General features: G+C 38.4%; 2 protein-coding genes across 4 annotated transcripts in view; one reads left to right on the top strand and one right to left on the bottom strand.

The window, feature by feature from the left end:
• Positions 1 to 3,003, top strand: part of tox (thymocyte selection-associated high mobility group box) — a 67,933-nt gene extending 64,930 nt beyond the window's left edge. For all 3 annotated transcript variants that reach the window (XM_053646827.1, XM_053646828.1, XM_053646826.1), the window contains one exon: positions 1 to 3,003. This exon is cut by the window's left edge and continues 172 nt beyond it. The gene's annotated coding sequence lies outside the window, so the exon portion shown is untranslated.
• An 8,548-nt stretch (positions 3,004 to 11,551) lies between these two features.
• LOC128621219 (cytochrome P450 7A1) lies at positions 11,552 to 16,769 on the bottom strand. The gene is made up of 6 exons (XM_053646825.1): positions 16,363 to 16,769; positions 14,796 to 15,036; positions 14,052 to 14,656; positions 13,218 to 13,348; positions 12,928 to 13,106; positions 11,552 to 12,490 (listed from the first exon to the last, which is right to left on the bottom strand). The coding sequence occupies exons 1-6, from the start codon at positions 16,443 to 16,445 to the stop codon at positions 12,191 to 12,193; spliced, it is 1,539 nt and encodes a 512-aa protein (XP_053502800.1). The 5' UTR covers positions 16,446 to 16,769; the 3' UTR covers positions 11,552 to 12,190.
• Positions 16,770 to 21,950: the final 5,181 nt, after the last annotated feature.

Here is a 21,950-nt window from a genome sequence, read left to right as displayed (position 1 = left end):
CACATTACACACACAGATCTGTATGTGTGTGTGTGCGAGGGTTGTTGCTCTTTCCTCATCACTCGCTCTGTAACAGAACTGTCTTGTTCTGGGTTCTTTTGGGGCTATTAGGATGTAAATTGTAGGATAAACTCACTTTAAATCGCAGGGCTTTAATTAATTAAGGACCCTGTTGGTTTTAGTCCTCGTTATGAAGTGACACGAGTCAAACTGTGAGTCTGTCAGTCGTAAAGCACTTACTGCTCCATCGCTAAACAAAAATCACATCTCAGAGACAGAGAGGGACACACAAGCCACGTGTTATCTGTATTATTATTATTATTATTATTATTATTATTAAGCTGAACCAGTTATGCTGTGTTAAATGCTGTATTATGTTGTAGAGCGGTAAATTAAATCAGTTCAATTAGCAACCACAACAACTGGACAAATATCCACGACAGAAGTCAGAGCAGGTTCGACAAGACCAGAGGATAATCCGAAGACGGGTTGTGTTTCGAGGCGTATAATCAGCAATAACGAGGGCTAGGCTATGAACATACAGCATGCAAACACAGGAATTGGTAAGACGTCGAAATATTGTTGATTTAGGAGCGGCTCTTGGTTTTGAATCTTTAGGTGAAAGTTTCCACATTTTTAGTCGACCAAGGTTTATTCACTGGTGTATCACAAGAGGGAAAAGTTGTGATGTCACAATAGTAATATTAATAATATTAATAATAATAATAATGGAGGCTTATGTGAACATACTTAAAGAGGAAAATGAAAACCAAAATTGCTAAACTGTTTTATTCTCATAAAATAATCCAATAATACATAAGACAATATGTGGATGACTCCTTTAACCCCCCCCCCCCCCCCATCTCTCTCTCTCTCTGTAAAGCTCTTTTAGTCCCCTACCTTAGAACCCGAGCTCTGTTGTGATTATAGAGTGATTTAGTTCATGGCTCACGGCTGTGAACTGTGTAGTGGCTTCTTTTAGCCCTGATCTCGATTCATGCTGTAAATAGAATCTGTGTGATTATTTACTCCCAGAGTTTACCAACTCGAACTTTTAGTAACAGAAACTCTTTGTAAGCCAAAAAAAAAGGATGAACTTCAAAAGTCCAGAGATACCGAGCATTGTTTTTATCATCATGACGGCTATACAGCCTAAAATATCTTTCTCACGGATGCTAGAAAGTTAACAGGTTCTGCAGTTGTCCCCTTGTGATAACCCTTAAAGATGTTCTGTAGAACCATGAAAAAAGGGACTTTTCCTTTAAAAAAAAAAGTGTTAACCACCCAAAGAACCCCTGAGGAACCTTTTTTTCTTTGCAGCTAGTCAATTAAAAAAAAAAAGGTATGTGTAGTAAAAAATAATAAACAGAAACTTTGTGGTTAGATCTAGAACCCTAGAAAGTGGTTCTTTGTTTTGTCCTGGTAGGGAAACCCTGAATGGTTCAACATAGAACCCTATAACAGAGAATGTACTCCCTTTAGTACTGCTTTAGGAAGCTAAGAACGCTTAACAATCCAAAAACAATAAAAAATCACTGAGGAACCATGCACCGTGGGTGGACCTGCCACACGGGGCACTATCGAGTTAACGTTAGCTAGCTGCTCTCTACTTGCAAAATCTAGCGTGCACAAGTGTGCTCCAGTTATCCTTATTTGAGGGTTACTTTTATCTAAAAGTTTTATGTAGAACCTCTGTAGACAAATCTAGAACTGTTAACCATCCCAAGGAACCTTGAGGAACCTAAGTGGTTTCTACTAAAAGTGACAAACAAACTTTGTGTAGCATTTAAGCTAGAAATTGTTCTTTTGGATGGTTCTAGCTAAAGTTCTATGTTTCTAATCCCTTTTCTGAAAGAAAGGAAAACCGCTAGAACGTTAGAACTATACTCAAGAACGCAAAGTGATTTCTACTGAAAGTGGAAATTCTTGGGGGGGTTAAATCTTGAACCCTTAGTGGTTATTTAGCTTGTCCCTCTGGGGGAACCCTTACTGGTTCTATGTAGAACCCTGCAACAGTGTTTTCTCCTTTTAGAACCTCTATATAAAGCTAAGAACACTTAATGATCCAAAGAACCCTTGAGGAACTCTTTTATAACCGAATAGGAAAACTTCCTTTGTTGACTTTCTCGCACCCGTAAGGACACCGTTATACAGAGTGTTGCCGTAGTGACGTTTCGGTCACTTAAAAAAAATTTTTTTTTCATTGCTTATGGTCATTTAGCATAAATATTCCAGCCTTCACTGTTATTTATGATTGTTGTTCAAATGAAACCAGTTCAACCTGTTAAAAAGTCCGATGGTTAAAATTGAGAAAGCTGTTGCTAGGCAACAATGGAATATTTTCAATATTTATCCATTTTTTTTTAAAGTTGCATTTTTTGTTGGACTAAACTCCTTATTTAGATAAATATTTTTAACATTGATTCTGACATAATGTGACAATATAATAGAAATAAATAATAATAATAATAATAATAATAATAATAATAATAATAATAATACTCAGCCTCTCTGGACTTTTGTGCATAAGTAAATAAAAGATGTTATTTTATTGCCATCGTTTTTTCTGAATTTTCCCCCGGCTTTAATTACGGCGGCGATGCCATCAGCTGGTGAAAATGTCGATAAATAAAACGGAGTAAAGTTTATTTTTTATCAGCTGAAGTTGTTTTGTACTCCATGGTTCTGCTGTATGAACGTGAATGTTCTTGGCGCCGGTGTTAATTGGAGGCAGATTGGTGTTTAACCCCGGCATATGGCTGATCATCTCCTCTTCCTCTACACCGTGTCTATAGCAGAACTTTCTACGCCTCTCATTTGCGCCTATTTATGAGGAAAACAAAAAAAGCTGTAGGTGTTTTTAAGTAATTATGTTAGAATGGGTTTTTTTGTTCATTTGTTTTGACAGAATTGATCCACACAACAATGTGAAATAATTCTTTATTTAGTTTTTATTGTGTTTGAAGAATAAATTGCTGCATATTTTGTGCAGCAGTCAATCAACAGTGTTCTGTTTTTCTTCCTGCATTCACTAAATGTTTTCACTAATGCTAATCACTAATTGTTTTCATGTGTGTGTGTGTGTTTTTTTTTTTTTTTTAAAGCTGGCGGTTGCTAACATCTGGCCTTTCAGTCTTCCATTAAAGTGGTGTGTAAATATTTTCAAGGCAAAACCGAGCTAAACATTTACACCAGATTTACCAGTTTTGCTGATTTTTATTTACGTTGAGTAACATTTAGCCCCACCCACGAAACTCCATAAAAGCATAAGAGCTGAAAATGACAGTGAGAGAGCTCCTCCTCTCTTTCGCAGCATGTCAGCTGTAGTGTGGTGCAGGAGCGAGTCCTAAAACCCAGGCATGGGCTAGCGTTTCAGCACTTCCTGTTCCATCGTCCTGAAATCAGTGGGTTGTTTTTTTTAAATGGTGTTTTTGGTTAAATGCCTGAAAATAATGTCTGTGGTTAACACAAGCTCAAGATGGTTTTACGTTTTATTCTACGATATAAAATACAGCAGTAATACCACACTCATGATTTTGTTAAGCTTTAACGTGTCTTGAAAAAGACGGTCGCTAACATGAGATGGGACTACGGAGGTTGTCGGGGAAAACTCATCTGCTACAGCCTCGATGTGTTTGTACTCGCGCTCTGGCAAACTATTCCAACTCGAACTTCATATAAAACTTGTAGATTTATCAATTTATAGTATTTTCCAATTGTGGCGTTTGTTTTTTTCAGATTCTATCAGAAGCTTCGTGGTGTCGTTTGTTTCTAGCCTGAGATTAGCTTTTTACTTCTGCCGATTTGTATTTAGGCTTCAACATCCATAAACGTTGTGTTCATTTGTGTTTGTGAAGATTATCTTGAAAAAAAACGTGTAAGAATCATGCACTTTTGTTGGTCACAGAGCTTATCTTCTGAAATAATCTAAAATCCAGTGGAAAAATCCTATTGGCTTTTTGTAGAGGGATCCAGGGTGATGCTAACACGTCATCCCTGTAGCACTCTGTTAGAGACACTAACACCGTTACTTTGGTCCATATTTAAAGGCTAGTCCTGTTTGTGTTGTATTAAAATATTACTTGAATGAATTCACAATTTGTTTTTTTTTATTATTTTTTTTTTTATTGCCGTAAACGTAAGCGTCTCCCGCATCGAGTTTGTTTTAACCATAAAGCAACAAAAGCAAAGCCGAGGGTGCCAATACTTTAATCTTAATGATTAGAAACAATGCAGAATTTGTTAGATGACTTTAAAATCCAGCAAAAGCAAGAACAGTTTTCCTCCACCAACACGTCTAGTCCTTGTTACTAATCTGTATGCCAGCAAGGAGGCTACTGAAGAAAAACTATCTCAGACATTTGATCTTGCTGTGACCTTGACCATGCGTTCAACCCCTCCATTTAGAGTTTAAAGTTTAATGTTGTGGAGTTAGTTCCTGTTCTCGCTTACTTTATAGCAGCTATAACAGTCGTTCCCTCAGCATTCTTTATTCTCTCCAAACAACACAACTTGTTAGATCGTGTAAGAAGCGTAAACTCCTCTGTCCTGAAGATGTCGGAAAACTTCCTTCCATCAACGTTACATAAACATCTCCTTATAAATCAACAACGACGTGTTTTTTAACCTGTTCATGTGACTCGCCCACTGTACACGCTCCTGCCAATCTGCTGTTACTATAGAAACGATAATGTAGTCTAACGAGCTCATTAATATAAACCTGTGATTTGAATTGCTCTTATAGAAAATTAATCAAGACCTTCCGACCAATCAGAATCCAGGATTCAGCAGCACTGTGTTGTAAATATACAGTACATAGGATATAAGAGAATCTTATCAAAGCTCATAACATGAAGCATCTTACTATTTTTTTTAAATGGTCACAGTATGTTGTCATGGCGATATATCGTCACAGCCCTCCTGTCTTGCTGTTGTAAAGCGTTTTCAGACGAGCACTCGCAGTACATGAGAATTATCAAAATAACACTCTCTCACTCTATCTATGGAGGGTTTTTTCTTTCCACTCTGGACTGGTTTCACCTCCATGATAAAGAGCTCATGGTTTATCCGCTGAGCCTGCACACGTTTACAGAATATAAATCATAAAGCTATTATCTCAGCGCTGCATCGCTTTATTGCTCAGCCTGTGGAGTGGAACTCTATGTTTAATTTTTACGATCGGATCATCCTGACGTAAAAGCTCGAGATCTTCAGCCTTGATGTTACAGTTTGACGTAAACAAGTTAACGTTCATTTATGTTATTCATCCACGTTATCATTACCGTATACAGATTTATGGATACATGCATGGTTATAAAAAGTCTACACACCCCTGTTAAAGTGGCAGGTTTTTGTTCAAGTTAAATCATGTCAGAACCTTTTTCAGTGCGGCATATAAACATCAAGTGAGAAACACTCACTGTGTTCAGAATCAACCAATCACATTCAAACTCATGTTAAATGCTAATTAGTGTACACCTGTCATCAATTAAAGTGATTGATTAACCCCCAAATAAAGTCCAGCTGTTCCTATAGGAATGTCAGTTCCTGACATCTTCTGGGTAACATCCAACTGGAAAAGCCACGGGCGACCTGAAGAGGGTTGTGTACCGGAGACGCCCAGACAATCTGACAGAGTTAGAACGCTTTTACAAGGAAGGATGGCAAAATATTGCAGTGAAGACGAGATGCTCTAAACTGATGGACTCTTTCCCAAGAAGACTGAATGCTGTGAAAAAATCTAAAGCTGCTTCAGCTGAGTATTAGTTTAGGGGTGTGTGCACTTATGCAACCAGGTTATTGTACCTTTTTTTTATTATTATTATTATTATTATTATTTTTATTATTATTATTGTTCGTTTTCCCTTAAAATGTTTCTTATTATTTTTCACTTTAATAGTTTAAAAGTTTACAGTAAAGGTAGAAACAGTTCGATATGATTTACCTTAGCTCAAAGTAGCCTGTTAGCATAAAATACCGGTCATGATTACACAGTAAAATAGTGTAGTGACCTAGCCAGACAGATTGTTTTTATTTTATTCAGTTAGCGCAAGTAGCTAAGTACGCTAGCAGGCTAGCTAGCATTAGGTTAACTATTACACAAACTATTTAGATCTAATAACCAGTTTTGCTAGTAAGCTGGTTAACTTCTAAAGTCTAACGTTCAAATTTTCCAGAGAAAAGGCCGAGGTGATTGGCTAATAAGGTATAACTTAAGCCCCGCCCTCACTGACCCAGAAACATGTTTAACTTTATACTGTTATATTTCTGTCCAATATTTTATCTGGAAGCATTTCTCTAATTTTATTCAGATGTTTTTGGCAGAATATGATTCTCATATTGGAAAGATGCTTTGGAAACAGTTTATGATTAATATAAAGATTTTTATTATTAATTAATTAATAACTATTAAAGTTTCCTTTATGAGGCTGTGAGTAAATGTGCTCTGAATGCTACATGCTAATCAGTTTCAGCTCCAGAACTCTTTTACGGGTTTTATATTCTGTCGCGATGAAACACTGCCACCTGCTGGTGGGTTCCAGGTAGAAGTGAAATGGATCACAATGCACACACGTTTATCCAAAAATCTTAAAGGAGCAATATAAACTTTAATGTTTGAGAGTTATTTGTATGTGCCCTGCGATGGACTGGCACCCTGTCCAGGGTGTACCCCACCTTGTGCCCCATGCTCCCTGGGGATAGGCTCCAGGTTCCCCGTGACCCTGAAAAGGATAAGTGGTATAGAAGATGGATGGATGGAGTTATTTGTATTTGTTTATTGACAGGAATGTGCTTCATGCCTGTTTATAATTCAGGACCAAAAGAGAGACACATTACACCTGAATATATGCGCTCATATTTATAGACTTATCGTTTAAATTTGGATTTAAAATGTATGTATCTACTCTGGCCTAAATCCTTTTATTTTTTTTAGATTCATTATTAACTTTTTACAATGAATTATTTAATTCTATCAATTTAGTTCATAATTTTAATTCATTAATTATTTGTAATGTAAATCACTACAAATGTGCTGCTTTATATTAAATATTCTTTAATAATAATTATATATCTTTATATCTTAAAACAAAAAAGTGAAAATGAAGAGAGTTCAGTATTAGCTTTTGTAGTGAGTATATTTATGACTCGCTGATGTAAAAGCCACTGGAAGTACCACAGCTTCCAGAGAAAAGTTTATCCTTTGTCAGCTGTGTGTGTGTGTGTGTGTGTGTGTGTGTGAGAGAGAGAGAGAGAGAGAAGCTGAACTTTTGTCCAATACTCCCGATTTCTAACAAAGCTCTGTGTCATAGCCGAATATTTCATTTGAAATCAGGAGCTCCTCATGATGGGGCTGGAGGGTGATGACTCGTCCAGCTGTCCCAGTGTCACAGTCAGTCATGGTTTATGATCGGACAATCACCTCACCGGTGACCTTCTTCAAAATACAAATGAATGCATATTTGTTTATCATCTACCTGAGTGTTTCGTGTTTGTTTGTGTGTTTGTGTACACAGAGGGAGTGTCAGGTGAACCTGTGTGTCAGGTGAACTCTCTCCACATCACTGTCACAAATAGGAGAAAAAAAATTGTTTCATTTTTTTCAACCTCACATACAGGCAGACATCATTTTCTAAATTGCCTAAATAATCTCCTATTACAATACTAACTACATCAGGACAATATCTCTTTAGAAAAATCCTAATATTGCTTGGAATAGTGTTTGTTGTTGTTGTTGTTGTTGTTGTTGTTTGCCCTGGCTGTATTGTAATTTCATCATTTAAAATAACAACATGGAGGGCTCCCTAAATGTACTGTACGTGAATCTGGATATTTGTCTGCTAAGTGATGTATTCTTCTTCTTCTTCTTCTTCTTCTTCTTCTTCTTATTATTATGCTTATGATTATGATTATAACTGTACAGTAGATAACGCTGCCCTTCAGCATATTTAAACTGATGATAGTAATAGTGCTAAGGTTTGTCAAGACTGACAGATTCATGATTTATTATTGAATGCCGAATTCAGAAAGGATCACTTGAGTACATCAGACATGCGATAATATAAAGTAATAATGATTAAATAAATAACTAAACAGCAGGCACCAGGAATTCTCCCGCCGCTCCCGCTGGCCAGTCCAGGCTTGCCCCGGTGTGTTCTGTGCAGTTAAACTCCTGGGTGTTGTGGGGTCAGAGCAGTTCGACTTTTGCGTTTCCTTCAGTAACCCTCTCTGTGTGTGCTGAACTTGACTAACCCCACACTCATGGCCTGTTTATCTTTCAGGCCCCAATCAATAACGACAGGATTTACAGACAAAGTCAATAACAGGATTGACAAAGTCCACCGTTTCATTTCATTTTTTGGTATTTGTTCCTTCTTGCTTCTCGGCACTGATGATGATGTTGGTTTTGTTTTTTTTTTGCAGTGTGTCCCACATCGTTGCCCCTGGTTCACCCCAAACCCACAAAGGAGTCTTCCCTGCGCTGACTCACTCGTGTAGTGGGAAGGGTTGTGTTGTTGTAGGCGCATGATCACTTAGCACATGATTTTGCTTGCGTATTCAGGAACTGTAGCAGCATGAGCAGCATCGTTCACACACATTTGTACAGTCAGAGTATCTAAACGCTACGTTCACTACGCGGATCGTCAGAGTCATATCATCCCAGTCCTTCGGGTTTCGAAGTCGAATAAATGTAAACGGGGTTCGTATGGTCATGAAAAAACGACTGGAAAAGTCGTGGTCATATCATCCCAGACCCAACCCCCCCCCCAGGTGTCTGCATTGTATTTTGATGCTCGTCTGTATGTCCTTCTCGGGTCTGTGCTCTAAAGGTTAAAGGAATATTTCACCTAAAAATTAAACCTGTTATCATTTATTCACCCTCATGTCATTCCAACCCAAATACTGTCACTTCTCATCACATACAAGAAGATATTTTATCTAAGATATAGTCTTTTCCAGTCTTTTACAGCTCTCTTCCATAAAATGGCAGAAGATAAGAAGATAGTGATCATGAGCTGTAAAGGTGTGACATTGTGGAAATTCCCACAATGAATTCAGTTCATTCGATTGAATGTTTTAACGCGATTTTCAAATTGTTCTCATCGATATTCACGCTTCTTGAGATTGATAAACCTACAGAATGCCTACAGTTTGCAGGTAAGAGGTTTTACTTTGTTTATTTCTGACACGGTGCTGATTTGTCGTCACGCCGTGAACGGGGAAGGAACTGGAACTTGAGAAAAATACCCCGAGTTTACTTCTTAGTTGCGGTGGCATTTCATGTCACGAAAGACGCGTTCCCTCATTTAATCTGTCAAGAAAGAAGGGGCTCACTAAGTTGTGCAAAAATTGTAACAGCGCCATCAATAGCACATAATGCAAACTATGTTTATTTTTAATAACCTTTCTCTAAATATCCATCCATCCTCTATACCGCTTATGCTTTTCAAGGTCACGGGGAAACCTGGAGCCTATCCCAGGGAACACACAAGGCAGGGTACACCCTGGACAATCCATCACAGGTCACAATCACCCACACACTCACACACCCATTCATACACTACGGACACTTTAGACACGCCAATCAGCCTACCATGCATGTCTTTGGACTGGGGGAGGAAACCGGAGTACCCGTAGGAAACCCCCGCAGCACGGGGAGAACATGCAAACTCCACACACACAGGGCCACGGTGGGAATCGAACCCTGGAGGTGTGAGGCGAACGTGCTAACCACTAATCCACTGTGCGCCCTTTCTCTAAATATACTTTATTTAAAAGAACCCGTTTGCACTGTTTGCTACAGCATAGACGGCGCTGTTACTATTTTTACACATCTACATTTAATAAATAAATAACTTTGCACAAAAGTTTTTTAAATCATAACCGAGAAACTTGAAAATCATGAAGTTGAAAAAAATCTAGATTTTTAAATTTTTAATTTAATTAATTTATTTATTTATATATATATATATTTTTTTTTACCAATATTGCCTGGCCCTACATGAGAATTAAAAAAAATGTAAACACTAACACTATAATAGGGAACCTGGTTATTGTTAGTACTCAATACCGCTCTAGAATAGTACACAAGTGTGCGATTGTATTTGTCGTTGCTGAACTACACTACTGCAGTGCGTCAGGATAATAAAAAAATAAAAATAAAAGAGCCGTTAGAAGGCTGTATAAAAACTCTACACGGCTCTTGTCCTTGACTGTAAATAAACCGCCAAACACCAATTTAACGAGTAAACTGTGTGTAAAGATAAAGCAAGTCGGCTTGTAAAGAAGATGGCTGATTAAAGTGTGTTGTGTGTTAACGCACGATAATCGACACGTACCAAAATAATGTATTCAGTCCAAATAAAATGCTATCGATCCATTCTTAATATCATGGAGAATTCTTGCATTAAGTTGTTATCAGTGATTCCAGACAATAGTTCACATCACTCTGGGAGCAGATTCGCTCACATCTGCAGTGTGTTGGCAGGTTTATTGTGCAAAGGGGAAAGGTCATGGAAGCACACGTGCACTTACACGTCGGAATGCATGGTGGCTGGTTTGCATTCCGCAATGCAAACTGGTTTGGGGTTAAAAAGTGTCACACTTGAATGAATTGAAAAAGTATATCGTTTTCTGTCTTAATTTTTTTTTTCTCCAACTAAAGTGGTTTCTGAGTGAAAACGTGTCGCGGCTGCGTGAGGATCAGATCGGTGTCGGTGTCGGTGTCAGTCTGCTATCTGGCATCATCTCAAAACATAATCAGTTTTGGATAACTTGCTGATAAGAGCACTCGCACCAGCTCACCACTCTCTACATTCCGAGACAGAAGAAGTGTGTGTTTGAGTGTAAAGTCACACATAGTAGTGTCAGTAAATACAATAAAAATCTTGCGTCTGACTTTGCTCATTCTAACTCATTACCTAGTGTGATGAATCAGTGCTGGATAAAGTGCTCAGCGACTGTTTACTTTGGAAATGAGATGTTTACCGTACTTTAATGACTAGATATACAGTGACACCATTTTTGCAGTTTGAATACATGTTGTTTTTTGGTACTTTCTTTGTACCAGAAGCAGTTTGTTTATATTAGTTGGTTGCTCCTGTGTGCTGCTCGTGATAAAGTTGTTATAGTGTTTAAACAGTATGTGTGATATACCCCAGAACGAGCGTGTACAGAGCAGTATCAGAGCACGGTCGTTAAAAAGTGCCGTGGATTGCACCGTGACTCGCGGGCAAAGTGTAAGATTGTAAAAGACCTGAAAGTTTGGATGAATAGAATTGAATAGAAAAGAATAAATGATGATAAAATGGTAATACTCATTCTGAGTCTGCTCTCAGTACGGTTACTGAGTTCATCCGTGCACTTATTCAATGAAACCAAAAGGTCACACAGTTAAGGATGCTGGTGCAACACGTGAGTCTCTAAAACTGTGCATTATTCCTGGACAAACATAGACAACATAAACAATTTCCTAAACCGACACGATTCTGAGAAACAGTGCAATGTGTTGTACTTGTGTAACTTATTATTATTATTATTAAACAGGCCGACCTACTAACAAGCTTCATAGTAAGTAAACAAATTAAACTGAATGATTAGTGTACTGTAGAACCAGCAGTTTAAAAAAGAAAAGATATTTCAAGACAAGAACAAGCATGTTGTGGTATAAAAAAAAAGTTTTAATTGAATTCTCAGAACAGCAAGTGTGAAAACGATTCTGCTGGGAGTACGTTATCACGTTAGAATTTCTCATGATATACAGCACTAGTCATTCATTAAGTAGAGAACCTCTTGGCACAAGCAGTAAATATTACTGATAACAGTCAGCAGAGACATCTTACACAGCATTAAAGTGGCATCGTGATCAGATGTGATCAGACTGGAAATCAGCACAAATATGAAATCATTTAAAACCTACACTTCATTGCTGTGGCAGTGGAACGTTAATAAGGCCTTGGTTCTGATAATTTCGTAGCGGAGAATGTTTACTACTGGTTTGGACACGAAAACATGTCGAGTTCATACAAATTTGATAGAAATGATAGGCGTAGGTTCATCATGTATATTCATCACGTATATTACAGTAAAATTAACTACCAAAAAGGACAGATTTCGAGTTTTCCAGTGATAGTGTCTCTTAGTAACAAAAATATACACTATTTACAATAAATACATACAGAATGTGAAGTTCCTATTGCTTTTTGAGCCGGTATTTAAAGTCGACGTCGTATTTGGGCTGTAAAATGCCGAGGCCGGCGCGTGACTGATCCAAAGGAGGAACTTTGACTTCGGAATCCAGAAGCTCCATTTCGAAGTAGGACAGCACCAGAGACAGGAACTGTTTGATCTCATGAATGGCGAAGAATCGTCCGGGACATTTGGTGACCCCGGAGCCGAACGGCATGTAGTAGTACCGCAGTTTACGTCCTCCTCGGTAAAAGCTCGTCTTCTCCTGTCCGTTTTCGTCCAAGAACCTGTCGTACTTGTACGTCTGCAAGGGAAGAGGATTAACATCGTTTAAACGTCGCATGGATGTACGTTTATCAATCGATGGTATCATTTACATTTATAATATTTGGCAGACGCCCTTATGCAGAACGACTTGCATTTATCTCGTTCATACATCTGAGCAACTGAGGGTTAACTCAAAGGTCCAATAGTGGCAGCCTGGTGGCGCTGGGGTTTGAACTCACGACCTGAGCAGTAGACCAACACCTTTAACCACTGAGCCACCAATGTACACCAATCACGTGTAGCTTATGTGTGTGAAAATGCAGTTTTATTTCTACGCACATGGATGTCTAGGAAACGATAATAAAACCATCAAAACATTAACAAATGTGCTACTGTAAGTACTGGACTGATAAAGCGCTCTGCATTCAGGATAATGTGAAAATGAGAAGGTGTAGAAGGTCGCTCTGCACCCACCAGAGGATCTTCGTAGATCTCAGGATCGAAATGGAGCATCTGTGGATACAGCGCTATGACGTCGTCTTTGCGGATCTGGTACGATTCCTTGTTGTCCAGCTGGAGCAAGAAATCTCCTTTAGCCACCCTCACATTCAGAGAGGCGCTGGAGAGCCTCATCGCTTCCTTTATTACACTGTCTGAGGGTGGAGAGACCAGACGTAGTTCATTACACACATTTCAACATAATAATATGTAGAATTAATTGTAGGATTGTTTGTTGTTGTTGTTGTTGTTGTTGTTGACAGTACCAAGAACTGGCATGTTGTCTAACTGTTCCCTGGTTAGGATGAGTTGAGGATCTTTGGGATCGACTTTCTGGTTGGAACTCTCAAACACCTTTTTGACTTCCTCTGTAGCTGCTTTCAGTGCTGCTGGACATCTAAAAAAAGAAATTGAACAGAATCAGATGAAAAATTTGTGTCTTTAATCTCGACTGATTAAGTTCCTCAGTTGAAAGAGTGAATGAACATCTTCAACATTATCAGTTCTTTCCTTTACTTCGACCAGACTGTAGAACCTGGATAACTAAAAATGTTCATAGTTTTAAGGGACACCTTTTGTTGTTGGGTTCTAGGTCGAACTGTTACGGGCTTTTCTAGAGAGGAAAGTCGTGATTCATTTATTGAACATGTGAGAATGTTATCAAGAAGGAGTTACACGAGTACTGAGTACATGAATGTGATAGCTGAAGGGAGGAAACAAGTTGAACGTTGTTAAGATGCAACCATGCACTTGATGATGACGTATTTGCGCTATCTGGGATACCACTAAATGATTAGAGCCATGGATAAGACCTTCACTGTATAACCAGGTACAGTAGAGACCTTTGCCAAGAGCAATCAATTAACCTTGACTGCTGTCAGCAGAATCTACTCTGCTTAGCGATAACTGAAGGGAGTAACCGACGATTTCAAGGATGTCGTTTTAATAAAACCTGGATGAGACCTTCACCTGTAGATCGAGCTACAGTAAAGATCACTGCCAAGTTCCTCGATTTCAAATAACCCTGATTGCTATCAGCAGTGTCTGCTGTGCTTGGAGGGAATGACTACTGTGCTAATAAGCTCATGCAGAAATGTTACCTGATCAGGTAAAAGAGGGTCCAGAAAGTTGCAGGTAAGGTGTTGGCTTGTGAAGCCCACAGGATAGCGACATGAGTCCTGGCTTTGCTCAGCTCGTTGAAGGTAGATAGTGAGTCGTTGAGCTGCATTCGCAGCAATATGAGGTCGGATATCTTGATGCGCTTGCTGAGGTGCTCGTGCAGCATGGTTTTGGCGAGGTTCTCTCGTGCACTGTGGCCACTCTTGAATACGTGGATGGGGAGGCCTGCGACGAGCGCAGGGAAAATCTTGTCGAACTCCTTGTAGTTCTCGAGGGCATTGAGGACGAGGGCTTTCTGGGCTTGCTGACATGCAGCAGTCTTGTCTCCATCCAGCTCCTGTCCGAACAGTGTGAGGTAGCCGGACTCGAACATGACTTTGTAGCAGAACGCGAAGATGCCGTCCACTTCCCATTCAGAGCTGCTGGATTTGAGCATGTTGGACTGCAGCATGACACTTTGCAGGTTCTCCATCATGTTTTCAATGAGAGAGGGAAGAGCATCACCTTGCAAAGTCTTCAGAAATGTCTGGTGAAGGTTCTCTGTCGTGTAGCCATGACTCGGGTCCATGCTTTCATGACCAAATGCCTGCGGGAACAGATAATCAGATTAGATAAAGTTTCATTCTTCTCTACATTTTGCAAGCAAATTTTTTTATTTGTTGTTATGACTGAACATGACCGTTCTATTAGGCTTACTTTCCATGGGAATTTTTAATTTTTTTTACCTTGACAGATGCTGCGAAGTGAAATTTCTTCCAGTCTAGATGCCTCCCTTGACGGATGACTGAGTGATAAGAGAACGGGTCGCAGAGGAAGTGGACGTATCGGCCAGCAATCTTACATGTGAAAATGTGACCGTATTTCTTCTGCCTGCTACGGAGGAATTCCAGTGGGTTGGCGCCGAACTGAAGCGCACAACCCACGTAGGGGATCCAGCCATTTTCTACTGGAGGTTCCCCTGGCTGTCTGAAACACACAGAACAAACTGAAATTAGATAATGCCTTGGGCTAACCAAGCTTTTAGTGACCAAACAGTGAAACGTGAGTGGGGAAATGGACTGCGGCCACCAACAACAGTAACAGTGAAGAGACATCCTGAGACCAATATAAAGTACAAGACTGCAAACTTTCTCTGATGCTCTTGCAAAGAAAAATCTTCTGATTGTTCAGTTTCACATCAAAACTCGATCCAGACCACATTTCTGTCCCAATCTCCATGAAGAACACACTCAACTTGCAATTTTATAACACTACAAGCATCTTCTCCCAACGTTCTCCTAACACCCTTCCATCAAGTTATTAAAGGGTCCATGTTAAAGGGTGTGGAAAAATAAGGCAGGATCTTACAAGAAGTGTTGAAAGTTCAAATCTGATGTCTGTCAGAACCTCTCATTCTGAGCCACCACATGTTTCATTACCACAGATTTGGGCAAACAGGTTCATGGTCCACTGGTGTTAAACAGATTAGATGTATTGGCTGTAAAGCCAGGTATCCTGGTCTCTCAGCGCATCGTTGCATCACTTGATATTTCACCACTTTTTTTCCTAAATTTACATGAGTAATATAAATATGATCGCACGGTATAGAAGATGCACAAAAAACCCACATTTCTCATTGTTCAATAGAGAATGCGCCACATAATAATTCCTATTGGGAAGGGAAAATTGTTATAAAAGTTTATTTGAATAACTTCTGCATTATCGAGTCAGAAACACTTTTTAGATGTCCAAAAATGACTTTTACAACCATGTCAGCAAAGAAAGCAAAATATCGTCCAGAAGAACTGGGTTTTTAAAGATGCTCAGAAAAATCTACCAGCCGATTTCCTCATAAAGCTGCACAAAGTTTACCTGCATGTTTAAAAAGCAAAGAGTTGTCTCACCAAATACTGACTTTGTTTAGTTTTCTGATCTCTATAGTATTTTTTTAAAGTAAAAATGGTTAATTTCTTTATTTTTGAAGGCATTTTTGCTTTACAGCATTTCTGTGCACTTTTCCACTCTCGTCCCTCTCATCCCTGTTTCAGCCATCCAAAAAAAAAGAAGAAAAAGAAGGGCAAGAGAACAACATGGAACATTGTGAAATGATAAAAATACGAATTCACTTTCATCTGTTTAGGAAGTGAGAATTCTAACCGTTGGAATTACATATAAAGCATTTTCTTAATTTCAGATTACACCTCTCACCAAACTTGATGCAAACCCATCTTGCGTCATCATCATCAGCACTGTATCTAGCACACAATGTTAAATATCTGGAATCTCAGACTTTGTGAATTATTATGTATTTACCTCCTACGGATTCCCAAAATGAGCCACAGGCAGCAGCAGAGTCCCACCACAACGGCCCAGATGAGGGCAACACTTATGACCATGTCTGCAGCTGTGCAACAGATAGTAGAGCCAAAGATTTTCTTGGATGTGAGGCTACAGACTGCTCTGTACTCTCCTTCTGCTTTTATACACTCCAGTGTGAGCCACACACTTTGACGTCATCTATGCTGTAAGCAAGGAACCGTTCATGGGCTGTTGAAATATTCGAACCTGTACATATTTTCAGGTCTCTAGGAAACCGGTACATACCTCTAAGAAATCAGTGTGTGGCCTTGAACGGAGTCCATGGACACCTCCACCTGAGGGTTAACAGTCTGCACTTTGGTAACACTGCTGCGTTGAGAAATAGGTTGTTCAAGGTTGCGTTTTTTTTTTTTTTTTTAAATCTACATGCTGCCCAATGATCAAAGTGTTATTTTTGAAAAGAAACCCAGAATGCTTGAATTAAATGTATGCGTGAATACCATTTAAAAAAAACAAAAGCAAGTAGACCCTGAGCACATACAGTACCTGATTTCCAGTAATTTCCAATATTCTTCTGTTTCCAAGGAAAAAGAAAAAATAAGCTGCATAAACTGTCCTGGGTTTTCACCAGCACTCTGACAAAGAGGAGTATTGATCCTTGAGAGAGAGAGAGATAGAGAGAGAGAGAGAGAGAGAGAGAGAAATGTATGTTAAATACAAATATAACCCTAATGATATGCTCTTCGAAAGAAGTTTACATTCTTAAAGATGTCAAAAGAGGTGCTCTAGAGCAGTGGTTCTCAACCTTCTGTGAGCTCTGGACCTCTAGGATATTTCGAACAATCCACAAGGACCCCCTCACTCCTACAGGCTCTATATTCAACAGTCATTTCTATACATGTTACTTTATTTCATTAATATTTAATGTTAATATTAACAGTGGACACTTAAAATTGAATCAAAACATTTCAAGATTTTTTTTAAACATTTTATTGTTGGTGTGACATTTAATTTGACTCTCTGAATGATCTTTTGTTTATTTTATCTGTCAATGCGACACTAGAACTTGTCTACCGCTCGTAAGTTTGTGCAAATGAAAAATGAAAAACTTTCCCACAGACCCCCTGCAATTACGCTATGGATCACTAGGGGTCCCCCGGTTGAGTAACACTGGTCTAGAGCAGACCTGCTGAGCACATATTTATATAAATGTTATTCAAATATTAGGCACATTATTAAAATGTAAATGATACATTAAAATGTATCAAATAATATTTTGGCTATTTATTCTTTTTTCGGGACTTCGTGGAGCTTTTTTGTGATTGTTGCGGCCTGAAATGCCTGATTTTGCTGCAGATCTTTAAAAAAAAAAATCGCGATGCAATTTGAGGCTTTTTTGTGTGCTTTTTTGCAGAAAATTACTTGAATTTGGCGAAATCACAATCGCACAAAATTGTTTTGCGCGGTCTTTGCAGTGATTGTTGGTCAATGAGATCTTTTAGCTGTGACGCTCCTCTGAATACTGCGGAGTTTCTAGATTTTTGTGTTAATGTCTGCCATCGCAAAATCGTGAAATCCTGTAGTGACTGCTTTACACTCTCAGAACATATCTTTATTCAAATCCGCAGACCCCGGACGGTCACCGGACCCCAGTTTAATGGTTCTCGTGGTGAGGTCTGGGGACCTCCTGGGGACGTATCCAGGATGTGGTGGAAATCACAACCCACAATTATTAGAATAGTTATTTCTATAAATAATGTAACTATAATAATGTAATCTAATACCTATTTAAATCAAAATGATGTCTGTGTTTGGAAAATTTTTAAATTTAAAAATAGCTCCATTATTATTTTGGATTGAGAATCCAACATACTGTCTTGCTTCATCAGCTTCTTCTTCATCTTCTTCATCATCAGCTTCTTCTTCATTTTCTTCTTCATCATCATCTTCTCTTAAAATAAATTTTTTTTATATTTGTGGATTTCTTGAGGTAATACTGATGTCTGGTGAAAAATTTCATTTGAACAACCTCTTGGGAAATATATTTACTGAAAAAAAATGTCGCGTCCAATACTTATTTCCACTGTGTGTGTGTGTCTGTCTGTCTATCTGTCTATCTATCACCCTGTCAACCACCTAGCAACACCTATCCAACATCTGTCTCCACAGCTACTGGCATCTGTCTGTCTGTCTGTCTGTCTGTCTGTCTAGTTCGACACAATGAATGCTTCAAGTGGTTTCCCCAAATCCAACTGAAAATGCAACTTATAATGATTTCTCCAGTTTCTAAATTATTCACCCCCTTCATGGCGAGCATCTCTAGTACTTAGTAGAGCTCCTTTTGCTGTTATGACCTGCTGCAACTGAGATGCAGATCTTCTGCAGCGTTCCTGAGTTTGTAAACTGAATAATGACGGTTATCTAAACCACCGAGCGCGATTTCGGTTTCTTCCCCTTTTTCCAATCCTTTAGTTATCTCACGCTCTACATTAAAGTCAAAGTGATTCAATGTATATATATACGTGGATATATTCCTGTAAAAATTAAAATCAATCAGTATGTCTTGATGTTATCAGTCCGGAGAGAACTTTAATAATAGTTTATGTGTTGTGCGGTGTGCCACATAGTTTCTTCTGCACAGGCATATCGACATCTTTGCCTGACTAATGATAAAATTGATCAGCTGACATGTGAACCTGTTCGTTTTGAGTGATATTAATAAAAAAAACTCTGAAAAGTAAAACCGACCCGAGGTAACAGTCTCTGGCTGATCACAATGTGGTCCGTATCAGGCTAGGTCACATCCTCCCTGTTGAGATAATGTTGAGCCTAAACATTTGGTTTTAGAGAGCACTCTACCTTCATGAACTGACTCGCTAACAAGAGCTGGAATAACCATAACTAATTTGTGTATCGGTGATTCCTATACGGGTACGTGTCTATACAATATCTTAAGCAGTGTAAATGCGAATTCTTCTGGTGTGTGGTATTCATGTTGCATAATGCTGAATAATTTCTGCATGTTTTCTCTTTAAATGCTGGATATGTCCAATGATAAGTAATTAGTAAGATCAGATGGCAGTAGCAGTCTGCACATTTTAAACTCTCTGTAAGGTGTTGTACGCCTGTTACAGATGTGATATCTGAGTCCGTAACATTAGAATAAGGTGATGATTACTTAATGTGGAATTCGGGTTTTGCAGGGAGTACGAGTATCTGGATTAGGCAGCCTTGCATAATGGTTCCTTTTGCCGACATGTTGTGCTGATATGAGTTTGGGAGTTTGTTTTTTTCCTGAACCGTAGATTGGTGAATAGAATAGAGTAGTTATGCAAATATATAGGTGTGGGTATGTATATGTATGTATATGTGTGTGTGTGTGTATATATATATATATATATGTGGTATACGGTGTGCTATGGATATGTCATACAAAGTATACGAGTTACAATATTTAAATGATACAAAGCAGTGGTCACAAACTCGAGGAAGGGAGGATATACTGCACAATCTGTGAAGTGAATTGATAATACGTTATACAGCAGCTGAGAACTGATAAAAACTGAGAGCTGAGAACTGGATGCAGGTGTGTGTGAGCTGGGAATTGCAGTCCATGGCAGCCAGCCATGTTTGTGGACCGCAGTGCAGGATGGGAAATGTGGTTTGTGACATGAGTAGATTTAACACTACCTTAATATGGTCAAATACAGTTTAAATGAAATGGATAAAATTATAGGACGAATCTTATGCCTTTCACAATTGGGCGCTCAGCCAAGGTAACAACTTGGTGGTAAGTTGAAACAAAGCTCATGGATGATAAATCTTATTTTGGACTAAGTTAAATACATATTCACATTCCTCCAAAGTGAGCGACATTTAAATGTCATGTATGTAGGGTCTGAGTGATATTTTGAGTGTGGTATAAGTTAATAAGAGTTAAAAGGGGTACATGCATGTCCAGTTAGACTAAACACTATTGTTGTATACATAAAACCAAACTCACTAGGTTGTTTTGAATAATAATAAGGGGGATAAAAGTGACTAGAGGACTGTAAATACATATCTAGAGATCTCAACCTCATTTACTCTATTATTGGGATTATCACACATTGGCACAGGTGGGATATTAATATGTTAGGTTAGTGTACACCACAAATTAGTAGACTAAAGGAATTTTGCTTTCCTTTCTCAATATCTATCTGGTAAATGAAAATCAGGAAGGGATAAGAATGTATCTTTGCCAAGTGGGTTTGTATTTTTAAAAGTAAACGGACTAGAACTATTTTACAGGATAACTATACATGAGAATGGAAAACCCCTTTATGAGAGGTGTTATTCGTGTGATTAGAGCAGTAGAGGTTACTTTAGTAATATTTAAATGATTTGATAGACCAACATTATTTAATCTCTGCAGCAATATTTCCTAATTCACTGTGTCGAGAGCCTCTTCTAAATCAACAGACAGGGAAGTGCAGAGGGTACCGTGACATTGTTTTAGGACTTTCAAAACAACAGTTGTGCTGATATGTTTATATGACCTTAGACTTCTTGCAGACTGATAACATGTGAACGGTTCACTGAAAAGGGTTTCTACAAGGGACAAGACGCTTTGTTATTGGACTGTGATGATCTAATATAGTTGGATGTCCCTGATTTAATTTAATAAAATATAATAAATAAATAAGAAAGCTGATTTCCAAATTTCTGGTATAACCCCGTTGTCTAATGAAAGATTAAAATGATAAATTAAAAGAGATGAAATAATATCAACTGCTAAGTTTAGAAAGACAGACTCCACACAATCAGGGCCTTGTGATTTGTTTATATCGAACTTGAGTGATCTGTAAACATCAGAAGTCTTAACACGTTAAAAATTGAACTCCTCATTTTGAATTGTTTTTAATAGCTTCCTGCTTTATTAAAATCAGGGTATAGTAAATCACGATAAATATTCACCGTTTTAAGGCCTAGATCTGATGCATAAATTGTACATTTAATGATGGGTTTTTCAGTTGTGTGTTCCCAGTTGTCTGTCTCCAGTTTCCAGTACTATTGTCCTGTAAACAATATCTTCGATCCTCAGAAAAGGATGAAGGGACATGCCCACTTAGTCTAGCATTATTACAGCAAGCTGTGATAACAAATGCGATAAGTTCTGCAACACAACCAACCCACCCAGTAACCATTATCTATAGTATGATGTATATAGAATATATATATATATATATATATATATATATATATATATATATATATATATATATGTATATGGATATATATGTGTATATATATATATATATATATATATATATATATATATATATATATATATATATATATATATATATATATCAGATGTCCCAACTGTAACCTGTAACCGTAATTCCATTCCACATGATATTATTATTGATCAGCGCTTTTTCCAAGTGACTGCATGTGAGCGCTCAAGGCCGTTACTCCCCTTAACATGCCTAGATCAGTAGTACACCTGGAAGCGTCTCCTTCGGGGGCTGTGGGCTCCCCTGTGGTGTACTCCTCTGCGGTCATAGACTCCCTTGCACGCTCCCAAGGCCGTCAGGACA

The sequence above is a fragment of the Ictalurus furcatus genome, chromosome 17, assembly GCF_023375685.1.
Source record: "Ictalurus furcatus strain D&B chromosome 17, Billie_1.0, whole genome shotgun sequence".
Lineage (NCBI taxonomy): Eukaryota > Metazoa > Chordata > Actinopteri > Siluriformes > Ictaluridae > Ictalurus > Ictalurus furcatus.
The sequence above is the reverse complement of the archived record's forward strand: the minus strand, read 5'-3'. Positions and strand labels throughout refer to the sequence as shown.